General features: G+C 40.5%; 1 protein-coding gene across 9 annotated transcripts in view; it reads right to left on the bottom strand.

The window, feature by feature from the left end:
- SYNE2 (spectrin repeat containing nuclear envelope protein 2) overlaps positions 1-19,239 on the bottom strand; it is a 339,154-nt gene that overhangs the window by 112,097 nt on the left and 207,818 nt on the right. For 8 of the 9 annotated variants that reach the window (XM_078448168.2, XM_078448169.2, XM_078448161.2 and 5 more), the window contains exons 57-61: positions 18,448-18,585; positions 11,368-11,553; positions 6,647-6,769; positions 4,522-4,704; positions 1,781-1,912 (exon numbers count right to left, since the gene is read on the bottom strand). In XM_078448168.2, the coding sequence (XP_078304294.2) occupies positions 1,781-1,912; positions 4,522-4,704; positions 6,647-6,769; positions 11,368-11,553; positions 18,448-18,585 (762 nt within the window). The remainder of the gene's footprint in view (positions 1-1,780; positions 1,913-4,521; positions 4,705-6,646; positions 6,770-11,367; positions 11,554-18,447; positions 18,586-19,239) is intronic. The other variant, XM_078448165.2, reaches the window with a different exon arrangement.

Below are 19,239 nucleotides of genomic sequence, written 5' to 3'. Positions count from 1 at the left end.
TCCCTGTGTGCCCAAGTATGATGGCTGAGAAAAAGCTCTGTGTGATTATTTACGTTTTGAGCTGAACTACATTTTCATACAACACTATTTTTACTTGGAAAAAAACAGCTACTAAGCTATACATATATATAAATACTAACAGATTTTTCTGAAGAGATAAATGTTAATATTAATAAATGTGAATTTTTAACACTGACTACTGAAATGTGGACATATTTGGAGTATCTATGTAACTAGCAAAACGGTATTTTTCTTTTTTTTTTAAATTTTTTTTTTTTTAACGTTTTATTTATTTTTGAGACCGGGAGAGACAGAGCATGAACAGGGGAGGGTCAGAGAGAGGGAGACACAGAATCCGAAACAGGCTCCAGGCTCTGCGCTGTCAGCACAGAGCCTGATGCGGGGCTCGAACTCACAGACCGCGAGATCATGACCTGAGCCGAAGTCGGCCGCTTAACTGACTGAGCCACCCACGTGCCCCCAAAACGGTATTTTTCTAATGATCAAGCATGACGTCATAAAGCCATGCATGGTTGGGAGAGCCATTCAAAGTACAAAGAGACCAAAGGATCTTAATATAAGAGTATGAAAAGTTCATTGACAGGACTTGGGATTCCATTTAGCAGCAAACCTGTGAGTAACTTCTACTTGTTGGAGCTTAGTGTAGTTTCAAAGAATGTTCACAATTATTCAGAAGGGTTATGAAAACATTCTTTTCGAGTACATGTTGTTGAGAGGTTGGACTGTTTTTACACACTTCAAACTAAACTACATACCTCAACAGATGGAATGTAGAAGCGATGAGAAATCTAGCTGTCTTGTACGAAGGCAGACATTTCAGAGATTTGCAAAAATGTAAAACAACGTCACTCTTCTCACTACGTTTTCTTTTGGAAAATGTGATTTCTTCCATAAAAGATACGTTATTTCTATCAGTATGTACTAGGTTTGTTATTGTCATTTTAAAATACACTAAATTATTCTTACATTTCTGAGTTTTCATTTCTTTCTATCTCAGTAGAGATGATTCATAGAAACAAAAGCTCATTGGGGCCTTAAAATTTTTTAACGTAATGGGAAATCGGACATATTTACAATACTGAGTCTTTACTGTTGAGTCCGCCTTACTGAGTCCAACACCTAATAGGTGTGTGAGTCACCTTGGACCCCTCCGTAAGTCACTTGCCTTAGGTCTCACAGCTAGCAAGTGTTGCAACTGGCTTTGAATACCATAGCGATCGCCTGCCCAAACCAACCTGATGGTAGGATAGAAGCAGCTCTTTACAATCCTTGGCATACAATCAGGATATTTTTTGTAGAAGCACTAATTCGAAAACAAAGACTGAAAAAAAAAATCTCTAGCAATAGAGGGTTAACATACACACCACCGTAACTGGGCCCCACAGGATACTGTTAATTGTGACACATGGAAATGTTAGTTAGTGTATGAAACTCTTCATTACAACAGTGGTCAGGGTCTTTACCTGTGAAGCCCAGCCTGCCCACACTGCCTGCCCCCTATCTCAGAAAGCTAGATGTAAAGTCAGGTTGCCCAAATTTCCTGTGTTCCATCAGCTTGTTCAGTAGCAGAGCAAATTCAGACCCCAATGCACCTATTTTATGAAATAGGAACGTATAAAGTCAATACATACATAATATACCTTCAACTGGAAGAGAGAAGTAGGAAATACACCGGACCATCACAAAGCCTTCTAGACACCAATGGCTTAGTAAGTGATTACTGAAGGAACAGCAGGGCAAATAAATTAAAGAAACATACCTGTACCTGTGGCAGGTTGGCAGTTTGGTCTGGTGATATATGTTCATGGGAGAACTCGGCTGAATAATTATGTAAGATCTGCTTCAAATTTTCTATTTCCTCGTTGCATTCATTAGTCTGTTTTATGACTATCTATAAAATAACCCCCCCAAAAGAAGAATCTTTGTCATAACCTAAGGACTAGATTAATGGGTTACTTCCAATGTCCAACCCCACCACAAGTTTCAATTAATGACAGCAAATACAAACCCATATAGATTGCAATAGAAAATGGTAGCCTAAATACAGAGAGGAATGTTTGTAAAGCTGGCACCTGACTTTCTTGCTCTACTAGATGCCAGGACACCTTGGGCAGTGCTTGGAGTACAAGCATAATAAGACACACCTTTGCTCTTAGTATTTCCAGTCTAGTGGGCTTATTCTGGGAAGCATTTTTTATGGCATGTTAACATCCAGGTGCCAAGTTCTATGAAATTACTGCTATGTCATAACATGCTATTTTAATGCACACTCCATGTGATGCTTTCTATACTAGAAGGGTGATATTACTGATTCAGAGTGGAAAGGGCATCTGATTTGAAAGATGATGAATTTTCCCATTCCCGTCATATCCTCACCTGGTATCCCTTGGGGATCTGTGATGTACATTTTATGAGTAAGAGGTACAGGGTTCAAGAGCAGTCTGAGTTTGCAGGAAAAGGCAAAATTAACCAGAACAATACACTGAATCTAGTGTTAAGGAAGCAGTGAAGCTCACACCTATTTGTGTACTAAATTGTATGATCAAAGTATGACGGAAAGATAAAGTATAGATGTTTTCTTGGTATGCTACACAATGAAGCAAATGCCTTTTAAAAACTGCAAAGTTTCGGGCCAACACAAAATTCTTCCTTGTAGGGCACCTGGGTGGCTCAGTAGATCGGGTGGCTGACTTCAGCTCAGGTCGTGATCTCACAGCTCAAGAGTTCGACCACGCGTCGGGCTCTGTGCTGACAGCTCGGAGCGTGGAGCCTGCTTTGGATTCTGGGTCTCCCCGTCTCTCTGCCCCTCCCCCGCTCACATTCTGTCTCTCTCTGTCTCTCAAAAATAAACATTAAAAAAACCTTTCTGAAAATTTTCTTTGTATTTTCTTTAATATTTAACCATAATTTTGGCTGTGAGCTGGAAATAAATAACTACGTTCGCTGCACACACCTGTTACCCCACCCTCGATAATGAGCTACATCCTATTACCCACCCCACCCCCCCAATAACTTGTCTTGTTTTCCACGGTGAGGGCACTTAAAATATCCAAAGTAGGACTTGAAAGAAATGTACCAGTGTCTTACTTAATTTTGAAATATATGAGATGACACTTGATTTCCACGAGCACAATAACATGGAAAATTTTAGCAGCACAGTCTGGTACCTTACTTGGCACAAAATATAATTTCCTCTTCTATTTTCCCCTTCTCATCCTGTGAAGAAACCCCTTAAAAGCATAGTTACAACTGTTATTTTCTTTTCCTGACCAGGAAACCAATAAAGCACAAAAAAAGCTTAAAAATAATAGATCAAACTGTCTATTTCTTTCTGTTTTCTTCTCTTTACAATATTAAAAAGGAGTACACAGAGTGCCAGATCTTTTTTCTCCCTGTGGGTGCTAGACATCAGCTGATGAGCCAGGACAGAGAGATTTTATGAGCTAAGACTCAAACCAGAGATTACAGTATTCTCCAATCTTAGGAGAACACAAAGTAGCCAGCTAAATGGCAATGAAATTGAAGAGGGAGAAAGAGACAGCAGCTTTCTCCCTACAATCAGGTGGTGGTCGGGAAGGAGGGAAAATAACCTTTTCTCCTACCCCAACCTATCTAATCAGGAAAAGCAGGTGGGGGGGGGGGGGGAGGGTGTGGGATCTGCCAACAGAGTTGAAAAGTCTGTGGGATTTAAGGCTGTTTCAGCAACTTTCTCTTCTTGTGAAAGTGGTTGTTAACTTAGAAATGCAAATCAAAGAAAGATGTAATTTCTATCTAATAACGACTCCTGACTTGAGCCTGGAGATCAGTCAAAACATAAGAATTAACCCTCTGGGGAGATGCTGAAAGATGTCATCATTTAAAAGGAAGAGACCTTGATATGAAGAACGAATGATACCAGGAGTCTAGAAACACAGATTTTTGACCTGTTTGTACACAAATGAATCTGGACACGAGTTAACTCGGTGGTCCTTCAGCAAGTGATCTAATAAGCTTCCGACTCCTGTCTCCTTATATATAAAAATAAAGGTGGCAAAGTGCCCCTTCTATCTGTATCCCATGTTTGAATAGAAAATAAGATGATTAATGGGAAAGTGACCAAGAGTATAAAGAGATTACTATGGTGCTGGTTACTGTAAGGGTCTCACGAGGTTTGCAAATACACTGCTCAGGTTTAAACCTTTCTCCACAGCATTTACCCACGTGTGTTTTCAATAACTGCAGGGCAGAATTAAACCGATCATAGTTACGCTTTAATGCCTTCAGCTAAAGAAGAATAAGAACTGGGGAAATCACCTTAGCCTCATTTAAGCAGTAAGACACTCTCCTTTATCCAATGTCACATCCTGGATAATAATACCAGAAGAGACCAGAAAGAATCAACAGAGGCAGCATCTTGTGGTCACGGGAATCTCACCAACCCAACCATTAAAACTGAAAAGAAAACAGCTTTTGCTGAACATTTTCAGCCAATAAGGTTGGCGATTATCACACACTGCTCACCTTTAATAACTCATTTTGTTCCTGAGTCACATTTTCCAACAATTTTATATCTTGTAAAAGCTGATTCGTCCGCTGAAACACAGGGAGAGGCTTCATTCCTGTCTGGGGCAACCTCAGCTCTACTTGGTAAGACACTATTTCAGCAATGGTTTTCTTCATGGGACGTATGTTTTCAAGTATGACCTTAATTATATCAGAGAAGCATGGTACGTAAATGAAAAGAAATGGCCACTGCTGAATCTGTTCAAAATTAAAATACTGTATGATTTAGTCTTTAATCTATAGTTTTGATTTTTTTTTAAGTTTTTTATTTTTATTTTATTGTTTTATTTTTTAGAGAGAGAGAGAGAGAACAAGCTGGGATGGGGGCAGAGAGAGAGGAAGAGAGAGAGAATCACAAGCAGGCTCCGCACTGTCAGTGCAGAGCCTGATGCGGGGCTCGAACCCACAGACCGTGGGATCATGGCCTGAGTCGAAATCAAGAGTCTGATGCTTAACCAAATGAGCCACCCAGACGCCCCTAAATTGTGATTTTTAAAGCATTTCCTTGGGGGGCGCCTGGGTGGCTCAGTCGGTTAAGCGGCCGACTTCAGCTCAGGTCATGATCTTGCCATCCGTGAGTTTGAGCCCCGCGTCGGGCTCTGTGCTGACAGCTCAGAGCCTGGAGCCTGTTTCAGATTCTGTGTCTCCCTCTCTCTGCCCCTCCCCCATTCATGCTCTGTCTCTCTCTGTATCAAAAATAAATAAATGTTAAAAAAAAAAAAAAGCATTTCCTTGGCTCAGGCTGAAAACAACTCTTAGATCACTTGTGCCCCGATAGTGAAAGGTCTCTGGAAAGAATGCCTGGGGCAAGAGTAAACCCGCAGCACCAAGTTCTGTGTTTGGACCACCCTTGCCTTCCTTCTCTCCCTCCCTGACTCTCTGAAGAACTGTTGCTTTGCTTTGTGCCACCAGGCAGTGAGCTGTGCAAGGGCAGTTTCTGCCTCTTTCTGCCTCTTACTCACTTTCATAGCAATTGCACGTAGCATGGGGCTTCCTACAGTGCAGGCCCTCAAAAGGTGCTTATTGAATTGTCCTGCCAAATTCCCTAAGTCCCAAAAGTATAATTATATTTTGCTTCAAAGCCATCGGTTCCGTAAAAACCCGGACTTACATAATCTATAAATGCGAAGAGATTATTCCCTTTACTAAGAACTTCCTATCTATCACTTTCTTTAATCGTCACAACAACCCCGGGAGGTAGGTATCAGAACCGCCATTTCACAATAAGGAAACTGGGTTCACAGAAGTTAGAAGACCCCGGGGAGGTCAGGCTATAAGAGGTAGGGCTGGGAGTTGAAGCCAGGCCTGCCTGATTCCCAAGCACACGCTGCTGACTGCTAGGCTGAGAGGAAATCCGTGTCTGTGTGCTGTTTAATATGCCCCGGGTCCTATGCTAGAGGCTCTGTATCCACTGTAATCATCCAAGTACCCTCGCCACAATACCAACGCGCAGTAGGAGAATTCCAGAAATGTTAACTAATTGCTGAAAGTCACACAGCCTGTAAGCAGTGTAGTTGGGTCTAAAACCCAGTTCTCCTGACTTCGAGGCTGAAACCCTTGAACTATTAAACACCGGGATTTGACTTGATGGTGAAACTTCCAAACTTTGAAGTTTTCAGAAGAAATTCAGGAAAAAATAACCAATAGAAGTTATTTTTATACAGATAGTACTGTATGATTTAACACATGATATGTGTCATTCATATCTAGTTTTCAACTTTATTTTGCTATTACTCTGGCAGGATTAAGTACTTTTTAGTCAGATCACATTATTATATATTTTAAAACATAATAAATAATAGGGGCACCTGGGTGGCTCAGTCGGTTAAGCATCCGACTTCGGCTTGGGTCATGATGTCACGGCTCATGAGTTCCAGCCCCGTGTCAGGTTCTGTGCTGACAGCACAAATCCTGTGTCCCTCTCTCACTTTGCCCCTTTCCCACTCATGCTCATTATTCTCTTTCTCTCTCTCTCTCTCAAGAATAAATAAAACTTAAAAAAAAAAATAATAAACATGTTTAAAGCATAAACATAATAAGTATTATGAGAGAACATTTCTAATAATGATCCATGCATACTTACCTCCCCATGCTTAAGATGTTCTTCAGGCGAAAAATCAAATATTTCTTTGGATAAGAGGATAGCTTTGATTTTTGAAACCTTTTTGTCCATTGATTTTACTTCAGTTTCAATAGCAACCACATCCTAGAATTTCAGGAACAAGAAAACATTCATGTAGTATATATTGTATGTTAATAACCTATAAAACACAATTTATTGCCATGTATTCTGTTCTCCAATTTAGGCAAAAATGTTTGCCACGTACACCTCTTAAAAATTAACCAAGTGAGAGGCACCTGGCTGTTTCAGCTGGAAGAGCACACAACTCTTGATCTCAGGGTTGTGAGTTTGAGCCCCACATGGGGTGTAGAGATTACTTAAACAAATAAAACTAAAAAATAAAAATAAAAATAAAAAAAATAACCAAGTGTATCTTCAACAAATGATGCTGAAGATACTGGACATGCAAAGAATGAAACTGGACCACTTTCTTTTTTTTTTCTTTTTTTTTTCTTTTAGAAAGAGAGTGAGAACAGCAAGGGAGAGGCAGAAGAGGAGAAGGAGGAGCGGAGAGAATCCTAAGCAGAATCCATGCTGTACGTGCAGCCAATGTGCGGCTCGATCTCCCAAACCATGAAATGATGATCTGAGCCGAAATCAAGAATCAAGAGTTGGACGCTTAATCGGCTGAGCCACTCAGGCGCCCTGAAACTGAATCACTTTCTTACACCATACACAAAAATAAATTCAAAATACATTAAAGACCTAAATATGAGACCTGAAACCATAAAAGTCCTAGACGAGAACACAGGCAGTAACCACTTTGGCATCAGCCTTTACAATATCTTTCTAGATATGACTCCTAAGGCAAGGGAAACAAAAGCAAAAATAAACGATTGCCTCTATGTCAAAATAAAAAGCTTCTGCATAGCAAAAGAAACAATCAACAAAACTAAAAGACAACCTATTGAATGGGAGAAGATACTTGCAAATGACATATCCAATACAAGATTAGTACCCAAGATGACAACTCAACACACACAAAAACAAATAATCCAATTTAAAAATGGGCAGGGGTGGTGCCTGGGTGGCTGAGCTCGTTAAGCAACAACTCTTGATTTTGGCTCAGGTCCTGATCCCATGGTTCATGAGTTTGAGCTCCCGCTGTCAGCTCTGAACCTGCTTGGGATCCTCTTGCCCCTCCACTCTCTGCCCCTCCCCCCCCCACCCCCCCGTGTGTGTGTGTATGGGGGGGGGGGTGGGTGTGTGCGTGCACACGAGCATGCACACACGCTCTCACTCTCTTAAAAAATAATTTATTATAAATTAAAAAAAATATTTAAAATAAAAATGGGCAGAAGATGTGAACAGCCATTTCTCCAAACAAGACATCCAGATGGCCAACAGACACATGAAAAGATGCTCAACATCACTCATCATCAGGGAAATACAAATCAAAACCACAAAGAGATGTCACCTCACACCTGTCAGAACGGCCGAAATAAAAAACACAAGAAACAACAAGTGTTGGTGAAGCTGTGGAGAGAAAAGAATCCTTGTGCAAACCGGTGGGAATGCAAACTGGTGCAGCCACTGTGGAAAACAGTAGAGGTTCCTCAAAAAATTAAAAATAGAATTACCATATGATCCTGTAATTCCATTACCAGTAACAAATACAAAAACACTAATTAAAAAAAAATTTTTTTAACATTTATTTATTTTTGAGACAGAGAGAGAGAGAGCATGAACAGGGAGGGTCAGAGAAAGAGGGAGACACAGAATCTGAAACAGGCTCCAGGCTCTGAGCTGTCAGCACACAGCCCGATGCGGGGCTCAAACCCACAGACTGTGAGATCATGACCTGAGCCGAAGTCGGACGCTTAACCGACTGAGCCACCCAGGCGCCCCTACAAAAACACTAATTTAAAAGATATAGCACTCCTATATTTACTGGAGCATTATTTACAATAGCCAAATTATGGAAACAACCCAAGTGCCCATGGATAGATGAATCCATAAAGAAGATGTGGTATATATACAATGGAGTATTACTCAACCATTAAAAAGAATGAACACTTGCCATTTGCAACCACATGGATGGATCACACAATGCCAAGTGAAATCAGCCAGTCAGAGAAAGAAAATACCATATGAACAAGGTATGGTACAAAACAAATGAACAAGGAAAAAGAGAGACAAACCAAGAAACAGCCTCTTAAGTATAGAGAACAAACTGATGGTTACCAGAGAAAAGGTGGGCAGAGGGATAGGTGAAATATGTGATAGAGATTTAGAGTACACTTATTGTGATGAGCACTGAGGAATGTACAGAACTGTTGAATCACTATATTGTACACCTGAAACTAATATAACACTATATGTTAACTGTATTAGAATTAAAAAAAAAAAAAAAAAAAAAGCCTAACAAAGTGTATGTAGATGTTAACTGCTTTCAATAAAAAAGTCATTCCTTTATTAGCATACCACACTACAAAGCACTGCTTATACCTTGCCGAGTTAAAACTCCTCATAAGGCCAACTTTCAATTTCTTAAACTATGAGAACAAAAGTATTATGCATTTGAATAAATTTTATTAAGTTTATTTTTTTAGTAATCTCTATGGTCAATGTGGGGCTCAAACTCATGACCCCAAAATCAAGAGTTGCACACATTTCTGACTGAGCCAGCCAGGCACCCATGACTCAATTTAAAAAAAAAAAAATTTTTTTAATGTTTATTTATTTCTGAGACAGAGCATGAGTTGGGGAGGGGCAGAGAGAGAGGGAGACACAGAATCTGAAGCAGGCTCTAGGCTCTGAGCTGTCAGCACAGAGCCCGACGTGGGGCTCGAACTCACAAACCATGGAGATCATGACCTGAGCCGAAGTCGGTCAGTCACTCAACCGGCTGAGCCACCCAGGCGCCCCTTCAATTTTTAATTCTCAATATCTATGAACTCTTTAGATTTATCTTTGGAATGTGTTTAAACACTTGAATACAAGTGGGTCTATAATTTAAAAATTTCTACCACTTCAAGTAAAATGACAAAGTCACTCTTGGAAAACGAACACAAAAGAAGCTGGAAAAATTGACAGGATTTTCTTGCCAATCCCCTAATGAACTATTGTCATGCAGAGTCACCAAATTAACTTTATAACATACTCATATTAATTTAAACAAACAGATCATTTGTCTGGTGGTTATTCTCTCATCAGTGTCAACCTCTAGGACTTGGCCAAGAACCTAGAACAGTGAAAAGGCTGCAGCATGTGTAATAAACCTACATATAGAAGAACACGTGATACAAACCCATAAATGCATGAGTACATGCTACAAACCCCACATATTGAAATCCACTTGCACTGTAAGAAGGCCTTTTAGACCTTTACTTAAAGAGAGCTAAATGCAGACACACTGTAACAACCAAAAGGTACAGCTCATAATGAAGGGGACAGGAAACTACACGGGAATAGACTGAGGGTTTCAGGGGCACCTCAGTGGTTCCGTTGGTCCAACTCTTGATTTCAGCTCAGGTCACGATCTCATGGTTTATGGGTTCGAGCCTCCGCGATGGGCTCTGCGTTGATAGCCAGGAGCCTGTTAGGGATTGTCTGTCTCCCTCTCTCTCTGCCCCTCCCCTGCTTGGGTGCACGCACGTACATGCACTCTCTCGCTCTCTCAAAAAATAAATAGAACTTAAAAAGTAAAAACGAAATAGACTGAAGGTTTCAAATTAAAGCAGTCTGGGGCCATTTAATATCAGATAAGCATAACTTTACAAGCAAATGAAGCAATGAATACAGCAACTTCCTAGTGATATCTTCAAGTTACAAAGAAAAGTTAAATTATATTGAAATTATTTTTTGCATCTTATATTGAAAAAGGTATAAGAAAATAAACCCTATCTCTTAGGGTAATTTCGATCAAAAGTTATAGAAGCATTTAAAAACCTTGGAATAAGCTTCAATAACCAAGAATGTTTAGCAATCATTATCCTGAAGTTACACAAGTGTGGCATAGGCAATGTAACAGAAACAAAAAGTAAATAATTAATTGTACCTGCCTTTGCTATATGACTTGATCCTTAAATAAATGCCTCACACGTTTCAAGCTGAAATAAATAAAATTATTTCAAAATCTGGTGGCTGCCACACAGCAGCCCCTCAGCAAATATTTGTTATTGGTCAATGAAGACTTGGGAGGTTATCTGTTCAAGTCCCTCTTTGCTAATTTGTGTGTTTATATCAACAATTATCGTCTCTCTGACAAAGAGAAAACGGTGAGCTTATTTGATGAGGATTCTTTCCTTTAAATAGACCACTTCTGGACCAAAAATGGGGATATGCACTACAAAATAAAAGTTGCAAATTAAAGTAAAAGCGGGGCCCCTGGGTGGCTCAGTCAGTTAAGCATCCAACTCTTGGTTTTGGCTCAGGTCCTGATCTCACTGTTGGTGAATTCAAGCCCTAAGTCGGGCTCTGTGCTGACAGCGTGGAGCCTGCTTGGGATTCTCTGTCTCCCTCTTTCTCTGCCCCTGCCCCACTCACACTCTCTCTCTCAAAATAAATAAAGTTAAAAAAATTAAAGTAAAATACAATTCAAGAAATAAGAGCATAAGTGAAATATGTACCAGATCAGTATGTCTTCATATAGTTAAGAGTTTATTAGTGGTATAACTCTAATTTACTAAATGAAATATAAATTAAAAATAAGAAATCACATCTTTGTAGTGTCAACTTACATCAGCCATCCGTTGAATCTGTGGAAGGCTCTCCATGATTTTTTGTTGTAAATCTGCCACTTGACGACTTAACTCTTGTACAGATTGTGCTAAATCATCAGTTTCAAAAATTATTGACAAGTCTTCTAGATCCGTGAACACTGAATGTAAAAGATTGTGTTTCTGTTCCGAATCTTCCAAAGCCATCTACACAATGGAAAACAAGGAAAAAAGAGAGAGAACATCAAGATACTAAAAGAGGTTGATTAATATCGAAACTGTATATAGTGTGGCATATTAACTAGACTTACTGTGGTGATCATTTTGCAATACATGCAAATATCAAATCATTTCACTGCACATCTGAAACTCTTATAATGTGTGTCAATTGCACCTAGTAAGAAAATTTTAAATCCGAGAATTTTAAAACTGCCTCAGCATTTCAAACTCCTATTCATTTCATTTCATAATAAGACACTGGGGGTGGTTCAGTCAGTTAAGCATCGGACTCTTGATTTGGGCTCAGGTCATGATCTCAAGGTTGTGAGATCAGGCTCCACACTGGGCATGGAGCCTGCTTGAGATATTCTCTCTCTCTCTCTCTCTCTCTCTCTCTCTCTCTCTCTCTCTCGTCTCTCTCTCTCTCTCTCTCTCTCTCGTCTCTCTCTGCCCCACCCCTCTCTCTCTCCCTCTGCCCTTCTCCTGCTCACACTCTTGCTCTCAAAAAAAACCCCACTTTAATCATAATAAAATAGTAAACACTATATTGTAAACAGCATTGGGTGACTTTGGAGTGTCTACCCCATTTTGGTGGGCTCCCAGCAGCTATTATATACCACGCAACCCTGCTCCTCCAGCCATCAGTAAAAGAACCAGGAACACCTGACCTGCGGTCCATCCCTCTGTCATCTGAAATCCAGGCCAAGAAAGCCATTCAGGCTCTCTCTAATTGGCTGGACTTGTAACTTTGGGAATGTGAATTCGAGAGAAAGAGGTACACGAAGTGAGGATTGGGAATGAAGAGGCAATCCTGTGGCTTGTCAGTCCTGGTGCCGATGTCCTCGCGTGGCCTTACCACATGATGCCACCGACTTCCATGAGGCGTCCCTACGGTTTGAGTTGACCTGAATAACCTGACACCAAAGGGACTCTATCTGATAAAACCAAATGAAAGAGAAAAACATCCATTTTTACAGTTTCTTAGACATTTCTCCTTATAATTTTTTCCTTTCTTCTTTTAACAATGATAATGTATTAACTAACTTTCAAACTTAAGATTTCAAGATATCTCAGCCACCAACTGGAAATGTTTAACCTAGCGTAGTCTTCAGGTGATTCCATAAAACATAATATGGTATGAGAAAGAACATTTACTTAATTCAAATAGAATTCTGGTCTCTAAAATTTTTTAGGTTATTCAGAATTTTATGTTGTCCTTATTTGAAATCCTAGAAGGAGAAAACTTTATGGAAAACAAAATTTAAAACCAATGCGTTTTGGTTTTTTCTAACCAACAATACCATTTTACAATAGCATCAAAAAATATAAAATACTTAGGGATAAATTCAACAATGTACATGTAAGACCTACACACTAAAGATTATGAAACACCACTGAGAGAAATTAAAAAGGACCAAAATAAAGAGATCTATCGTGTTGCTGGATTGGAACAGTCAATACGGTTAAGATGTCAACTCTCGCCAAACTGATCTACAGATTTAATGCAATCCACTCAAAATTCCAACAGTCCTCTGTATATTGACAAGCTGATGCCAAAACTTACGCTGAATTGCAAAAGACCCAGATTAGTCAAAAGAAATTTGAAAAAGAACTAGTTGTAGAAATTATGCTACCTGATTTCAAGACTTACTCTACGGCTATAGTAATCCAGACTGGGTCACATCAGTGAAAGAACAGGCACATAGATCAGCAGAAAGAAACAGAGAGTCTAGAAATAGACCCACGTCTACAACATGGCAACTGATTTTAAATAAGGCACCAAAGTAATTCATTGGTGAGTCTTTTCACCAAATGGTGTGGGAACACTCAGATATTCCCACAGAAAAAAGTGAACCTTCATACAATGTACAAAAACAAACTTGAAATGGATTCAGGACCTAAAAGTAAGAATTAAAACTATACAGGGGCACCTGGGTGGCTCAGTCAGTTAAGCCACCGACTTCAGCTCAGGTCACGATCTCACGATTTGTGAGTTCAAGCCCCACGTTGGGCTCTGCACTGACAACTCAGAGCCTGAAGCCTGCTTCCGATTCTGTGTCTCCCTCTCTCTCTCTGCCTGCTCCCTGCTCACACTGTCTCTCTCTCTCTCAAAAATAAATAAACATTAAAAAAATAAAAATAAAAAAGAATTAAAACTATACAATTTCTAGAAGAAAAGACAGGAAACCATCGTAGCCCTGGGTTAGGTAAAGATTTCTTACATACAACACAAAAGGATAACCCATGAAAGAAAAATATTAAAAATTGGATTCCATCAAATTACCAACATTTGCTCTCTGAAAGACAATATTGGGAGAATGAAAAGCCACAGACTGAGAGAATATGTGTAAATCATATATGTGTTAAAGGACTGCTTTTAGAACATTTTATAAATAATACTTACAATTCAATAATAGAAAGACAACCCAATTAAAAACTTCAATAGACATTTCACAAAGGAAGCATACAAATGACAAACACATAAGTAAATGTTCAAATAAATAAATTATTAGTCATAAAGAAAGGCCATTTATTTATTTATTTATTTATTTATTTATTTATTTAACGTTTATTTATTTTTGAGACAGAGAGAGACAGAGCACAAACAGGGGAGGGTCAGAGAGAGAGGGAGACACAGAATCTGAAACAGGCTCCAGGCTCTGAGCTGTCAGCACAAAGCCCGACGCGGGGCTTGAACTCACGGACCGCGAGATCATGACCTGAGCCGAAGTCGGACGCTTAACCGACTGAGCCACCCAGGCGCCCCAAGAAAGGCCATTTAAACCACAATGAGATACCAGTATACGTCACTGGAATGGCTAAAATTTACAAGATGATATCAAGTGCAGGTGAGAATATGGAGCCATTAGAACTCATATGGCCAGTTGGACTGAAAAATGGGAGTTGAGCCATTTTGGAAAACAATGTGACCATTTCTTATCCATTTAAAGACCTACCATAAAAGCCAAAATCATACTCCTAGGCATCTACCAAATGAAATGAAATGAAGACATACATCCACACAAAGATTTGCATATGACCATTCACAGCTCTGCTTACAGTAGCCTGTAAGACCTCCTGATCCCCACCTCCTGATACTCAGGCCCTTATAATCAACGCCTTTGAAATGTAGGTTGGGCTAATTTGCTTGCTGATTTACTACTGGCTCTACTGATTCCTTACTGAGATGTCACTTCCAAGATTAAGTTATAAAAAGACTGTTTCTGTCTTGGGGGCTCTCTTTTTTAGATCGTTCATGGTGAGGAAAGTCAGCTACCAGGCCATGAGGCAGTTTTGTGGGGGAGGGCCACAGGTCTGTATATAGAAGTAGATCTTCTGAGGCCTGCCAATAGCCAAGTGAATGACCTTGGAAGTGCATCCTGTCTTCTCTCTCACCCACAGCGAGGCGTGACTGCATTCTTACAAGAGACCTTGAGCCAGAGGGACTCAGCTAAGTCGCGCCTGAATTCCTGACCCACAGAAACTGAGATAATAAATGTCTGTTGTTTTAAGCTGCTAACCTAGCATAGTCCAAAACTTGAAATAAGCCAATGTCCATTAACTGGTGAAGGGATAAACATGTTGCATATTTCCACAAATGGAACACTACTCAACAATCAAAAGAATGATCTATAAACATTAACAATCTGGATGAATCTTGAAAACATTACACCAAGTAAGTCAGGTAAAAAAGGCTGTATACTATACGATTCTCTTTACAGGACATTGTGGAAAGAGGAAGAGGAAACTCTGAGGTGATGGAGATGTGCTTTATATTGACGGTGGTGGTGATTGTTACACAATCGTATCCCTTTATCAAAACTCATCAGTTGCACACTTAAAATAGACGTATCTGGGGGCACCTGGCTGGCTCAGTTGGTAGAGCATGCAACTCTTTGTAATGTCATGTCATGTCATGTAAAATGTAATCTTATTTTATTCTATTTTAGAGAGAGAGAGAGAGAGAGCGAGAGAGCGAGCACATATAAGCAGGGCAGAGGGGCAAAGGGAGAGAGAGAATTCTTAAGCAGGCTCCACATTCAATTCAAAGGCCAAGGTAGGGCTTGATCCCATGCCCCTGGGATCATAACCTGAGCCACCAAGGTGCCCCAGTAGAGCACGCAACTCTTGACTGTGGGTTCATGAGTTCAAGCCCCACAGCTCTACACAGTTGGGTGTAGAGCTTATTAAAAAACACATAGGGGCGCCTAGGTGGCTCAGTTGGTTAAGCATCCGACCCTTGATTTCAGCTCAGGTCATGATCTTATGGGTTCATGAGTTCAAGCCCTGCATCAGGCTCTGTGCAGACACTGCAGAGCCAACTTGGGACTCTCTCTCTCCCTCTCTCTACTGCTCCCCTGCGCTCTCTCTCAAAAATAAAATAAACAGTAAAAAAAATATATATGCATATATTATGTGTGTATTTTACTATATGTAAATTATACCTCAATGAAATTGAGTAAAAAAACAATTTGTCTATTTTTACAAAGAAAATTTATGTTTCAATAATTCTTAACTACAACAGCAGTATTTCTGGAATCATCTTTGGGTTACAAAAAGATTTTTACAAATACAATCCAGGTAGAAGCTTAGTTGGGAGTTTTGATACTTCTTCAAGAGACATTTTTAAATATCAATGCCTGGTAATGCTAAAAAAGTAGAAAAGGGTATCTTAAAAGTAGAACAACTATTTTCAAAATAGGGACAAAATGGGATATTCACATATGACTAGTTGTTTGAGACTTACTTCCCATTGGAGGATTTATGAGGATACCTTCTACAGTAAATCAGCCTTCTCTTGTGCCTACTTCCTCTAGCTCAGAAAGTAGAGTTAGACTAAGTTCTAGTTCATACACTAAGGCCAGCAAATTAGAATGTCCTCATGACTGAGATTCTTTCACACATCACATTTGGGTCAGTAGAAGACAGGAAAATTAGAGATGCTTTTGCCTGAACTCACTCTTGTAAATTTGTTTTAAACTCATTAACAAGCATTTGAGGAAAAGAGTATCATTCCTCTCTTCTGTCTTTGCAAACTCCTTGCAACTGGTGGAAAATACAGGCAATTTAAAATAAAAGACGACAGGGGCACCTGGGTGGCTCAGTTAAGCATCCAGCTTTGGCTCAGGTCATGATCTCGTGGTCCGTGGGTTTGAGCCCCGCATCGGGCTCTGTGCTGACAGCTCAGAGCCTGGAGCCTGCTTCGGATTCTGTGTCTCCCTCTCTCTCTGCCCCTCCCCTGCTCATTCTATCTCTCAAAAATGAATAAACATTAAAAAAAAATTTTTTTAAATCAAAGAGGACAGGGGTGCCTGGGTGGCTCAGTTGGTTAAGCGTCCAACTCTTGATCTCAGCTCAGGTCATGATCTCATGGTTTGTGAGACTGAGCCCCACACTGGGCTGTACGTTGACAGCGTAGAGTATGCTTGGGATTCTCTCTCCCTCTCCTCTGCCTCTCTCTCAAAATAAATAAATAAATAAAACATTTTATAAGCAAAGAAATTTCATTAATAAAATAAAATAAAGGACAGGCTATAGGGATGTGGAAAGCCAACCCGAGAGCTGGGGGCAGAAATCACAGGCAAGGGGAAGAAAAGAAACAAATGGGTGAAAGGCAGCATCATTACAACTGTTACCATGGGGGGAAATGTGCCAACAAATCTCAAACATCTGGGAGGTATAAAGGAAGCTGTCTACTTGGGAATACACTGTGCTATTCTAAAGATATAAAGGAGCTGGATCAACGTTGAGGTCTGATTACTCGAAGAACTGTTGTAGAATAAACCTTTTCCTAAGAAGATTCCTTCTTGCGGTTTAAATAATATGAGACAAGAAAATATGCCTTCGCAATAAAACTTAAGCCAATACTTGGCATCTGGAAGATCTCTTACAGTCATGGCCCTGGGTAGGAAAATACTCTCATTTGTTTTGTCTTTGTAAGCTAGCATGGAGACATCAGGCACCAAAATGGACAGGGCATTTGGCAACATGGCATGCTTGAACTAGAAGGAACTACGGACTCGTTTTCTAATGCTGTGCAACTAATGACCACAAACTTCGCAGCTTAAAATAAAACAAATTGATTATCTCATAGTTTTCATGGCTCCAGAGTACAGGCATAGCTTAGGAAGGTCCTTGGCTTTTACAAGGCCATCACAAGCCTGCTATTAAGGTGCCATCTGGAGCACAGTTTCTCTTCCAAGTTCATTTAGGTTGTTGGGAGAATTCAGCCAGTTTTCCTGCTGGCTGTTGGCTGGGGGGTCACTCTCTGCTTCTAAAGGCTGCCCAAGGGTCCTAGCCCCACGGGCCTCTCCTAATATCACAGCTCACCTCATCAAGCCAGCTGGAGAATCTCTCTAGTCTGCTATTAGGGAGTCTTATAATCATATAAACATGATCAATCATGTATTCATGGGATTGATTATCCCATTACCTTAGCCATATACTATAACCTAGTTAATAGAGTGGCTATCTCATCACATACTCTCATATTCCTGCCCACACTCAAGGAGAGGGGGTTATATAGGTTGTGTACACCGGGGGCAGGAATATTGGGAGCCTTCTTAGAATTCTATTGACCAAAACCATCCCTATTCACTGCAACACCCTCACTTCACAGATGGGGGGAAACCGAGGCCCATGGAGGAAAACAATAAATTACCCGAAAAGTCAATAGGAGGTATCAGGACAGAAAGAACTAGACCCTGGCCTCCAAAATCCCTGTCTAGAGCCTGCCACTGTCCCAACCTTCCTTCTGCCACTTGGCATGACTGAAGATAAGGTTGTTCTTCAGGAGAACAGGGGGGCAGCACCACGAAGGGGAGCTATACCACTCGTCATTGTGTAGCTTCCATACGCAGGAAGAAATGAAAGAACCCTTACCTGAAGGGTGCTAGCGTGCTGACTCAGCATCTTTGAAGAGTCATAGTCAGCAGGATTAGCCAGCAAACGGCTGGTATTTTCTGTCCAAGCCTCAGTACTCTTCAAAAGGTCATGATATGCCTCCATCTTAAGTATGGCCTGTGAAAGAAAGGCACGAGCAAATAGCCTGACTCGTTCCACTTGAGTCAAGTGATTCTTCAATGGAGAATTTGTTACCGTAAATCAGGCCCTGCAGGGTTCCACTCCCTGTGGCTGGGGCAACTCACCCACCCCCTCCAGGTTTTCACATTTCTAACTTTTAAGACTAACCCCGACTATAGGTAGAAAGGATTTAAGAAGTTGTACCCTAATGCTATGGGTCTCAGGAACAGGTCTCAGTTAGCCTTGCAACTAGTCTGGTTCCCATTTTATGCTTCATTCTGAAAACTGGATTTGTATTTTGTCTTCCCATGCAGGGCCTTGTCTTAGTATATCCCAGTTCCTCTGGCACTAGGCTCCTGCCTCGTTCTTGCTAGATTACATGTATAACTCACCAACCACGACCCCTATTTGGAAGGGAGGGAGAAAGTGTCTTGTTCCTGAATGACATTCTTTCTTGTTGCTGGCTCCCTGCAGGGACTCTTGAGGTTGTTTGTTGGAAATGCCCATTGCCTATTGGGAAACCCAATGCTCTCCTGGACTCCTGCTGCGGTCTGACTTTTGGACACCTGCTGCTGCTTGCCCAGACTTCCTGCTGATGACAGCAGTTAAATCTGTCTTCCCGGCACCCACCTGACCCTATCATCTGGCTCT

Source organism: Panthera onca, chromosome B3 (assembly GCF_046562875.1).
Source record: "Panthera onca isolate mPanOnc1 chromosome B3, mPanOnc1 haplotype 2, whole genome shotgun sequence".
NCBI classification, from domain to species: Eukaryota; Metazoa; Chordata; class Mammalia; order Carnivora; family Felidae; genus Panthera; species Panthera onca.
This window is presented reverse-complemented; position numbering and strand designations above follow the sequence as displayed.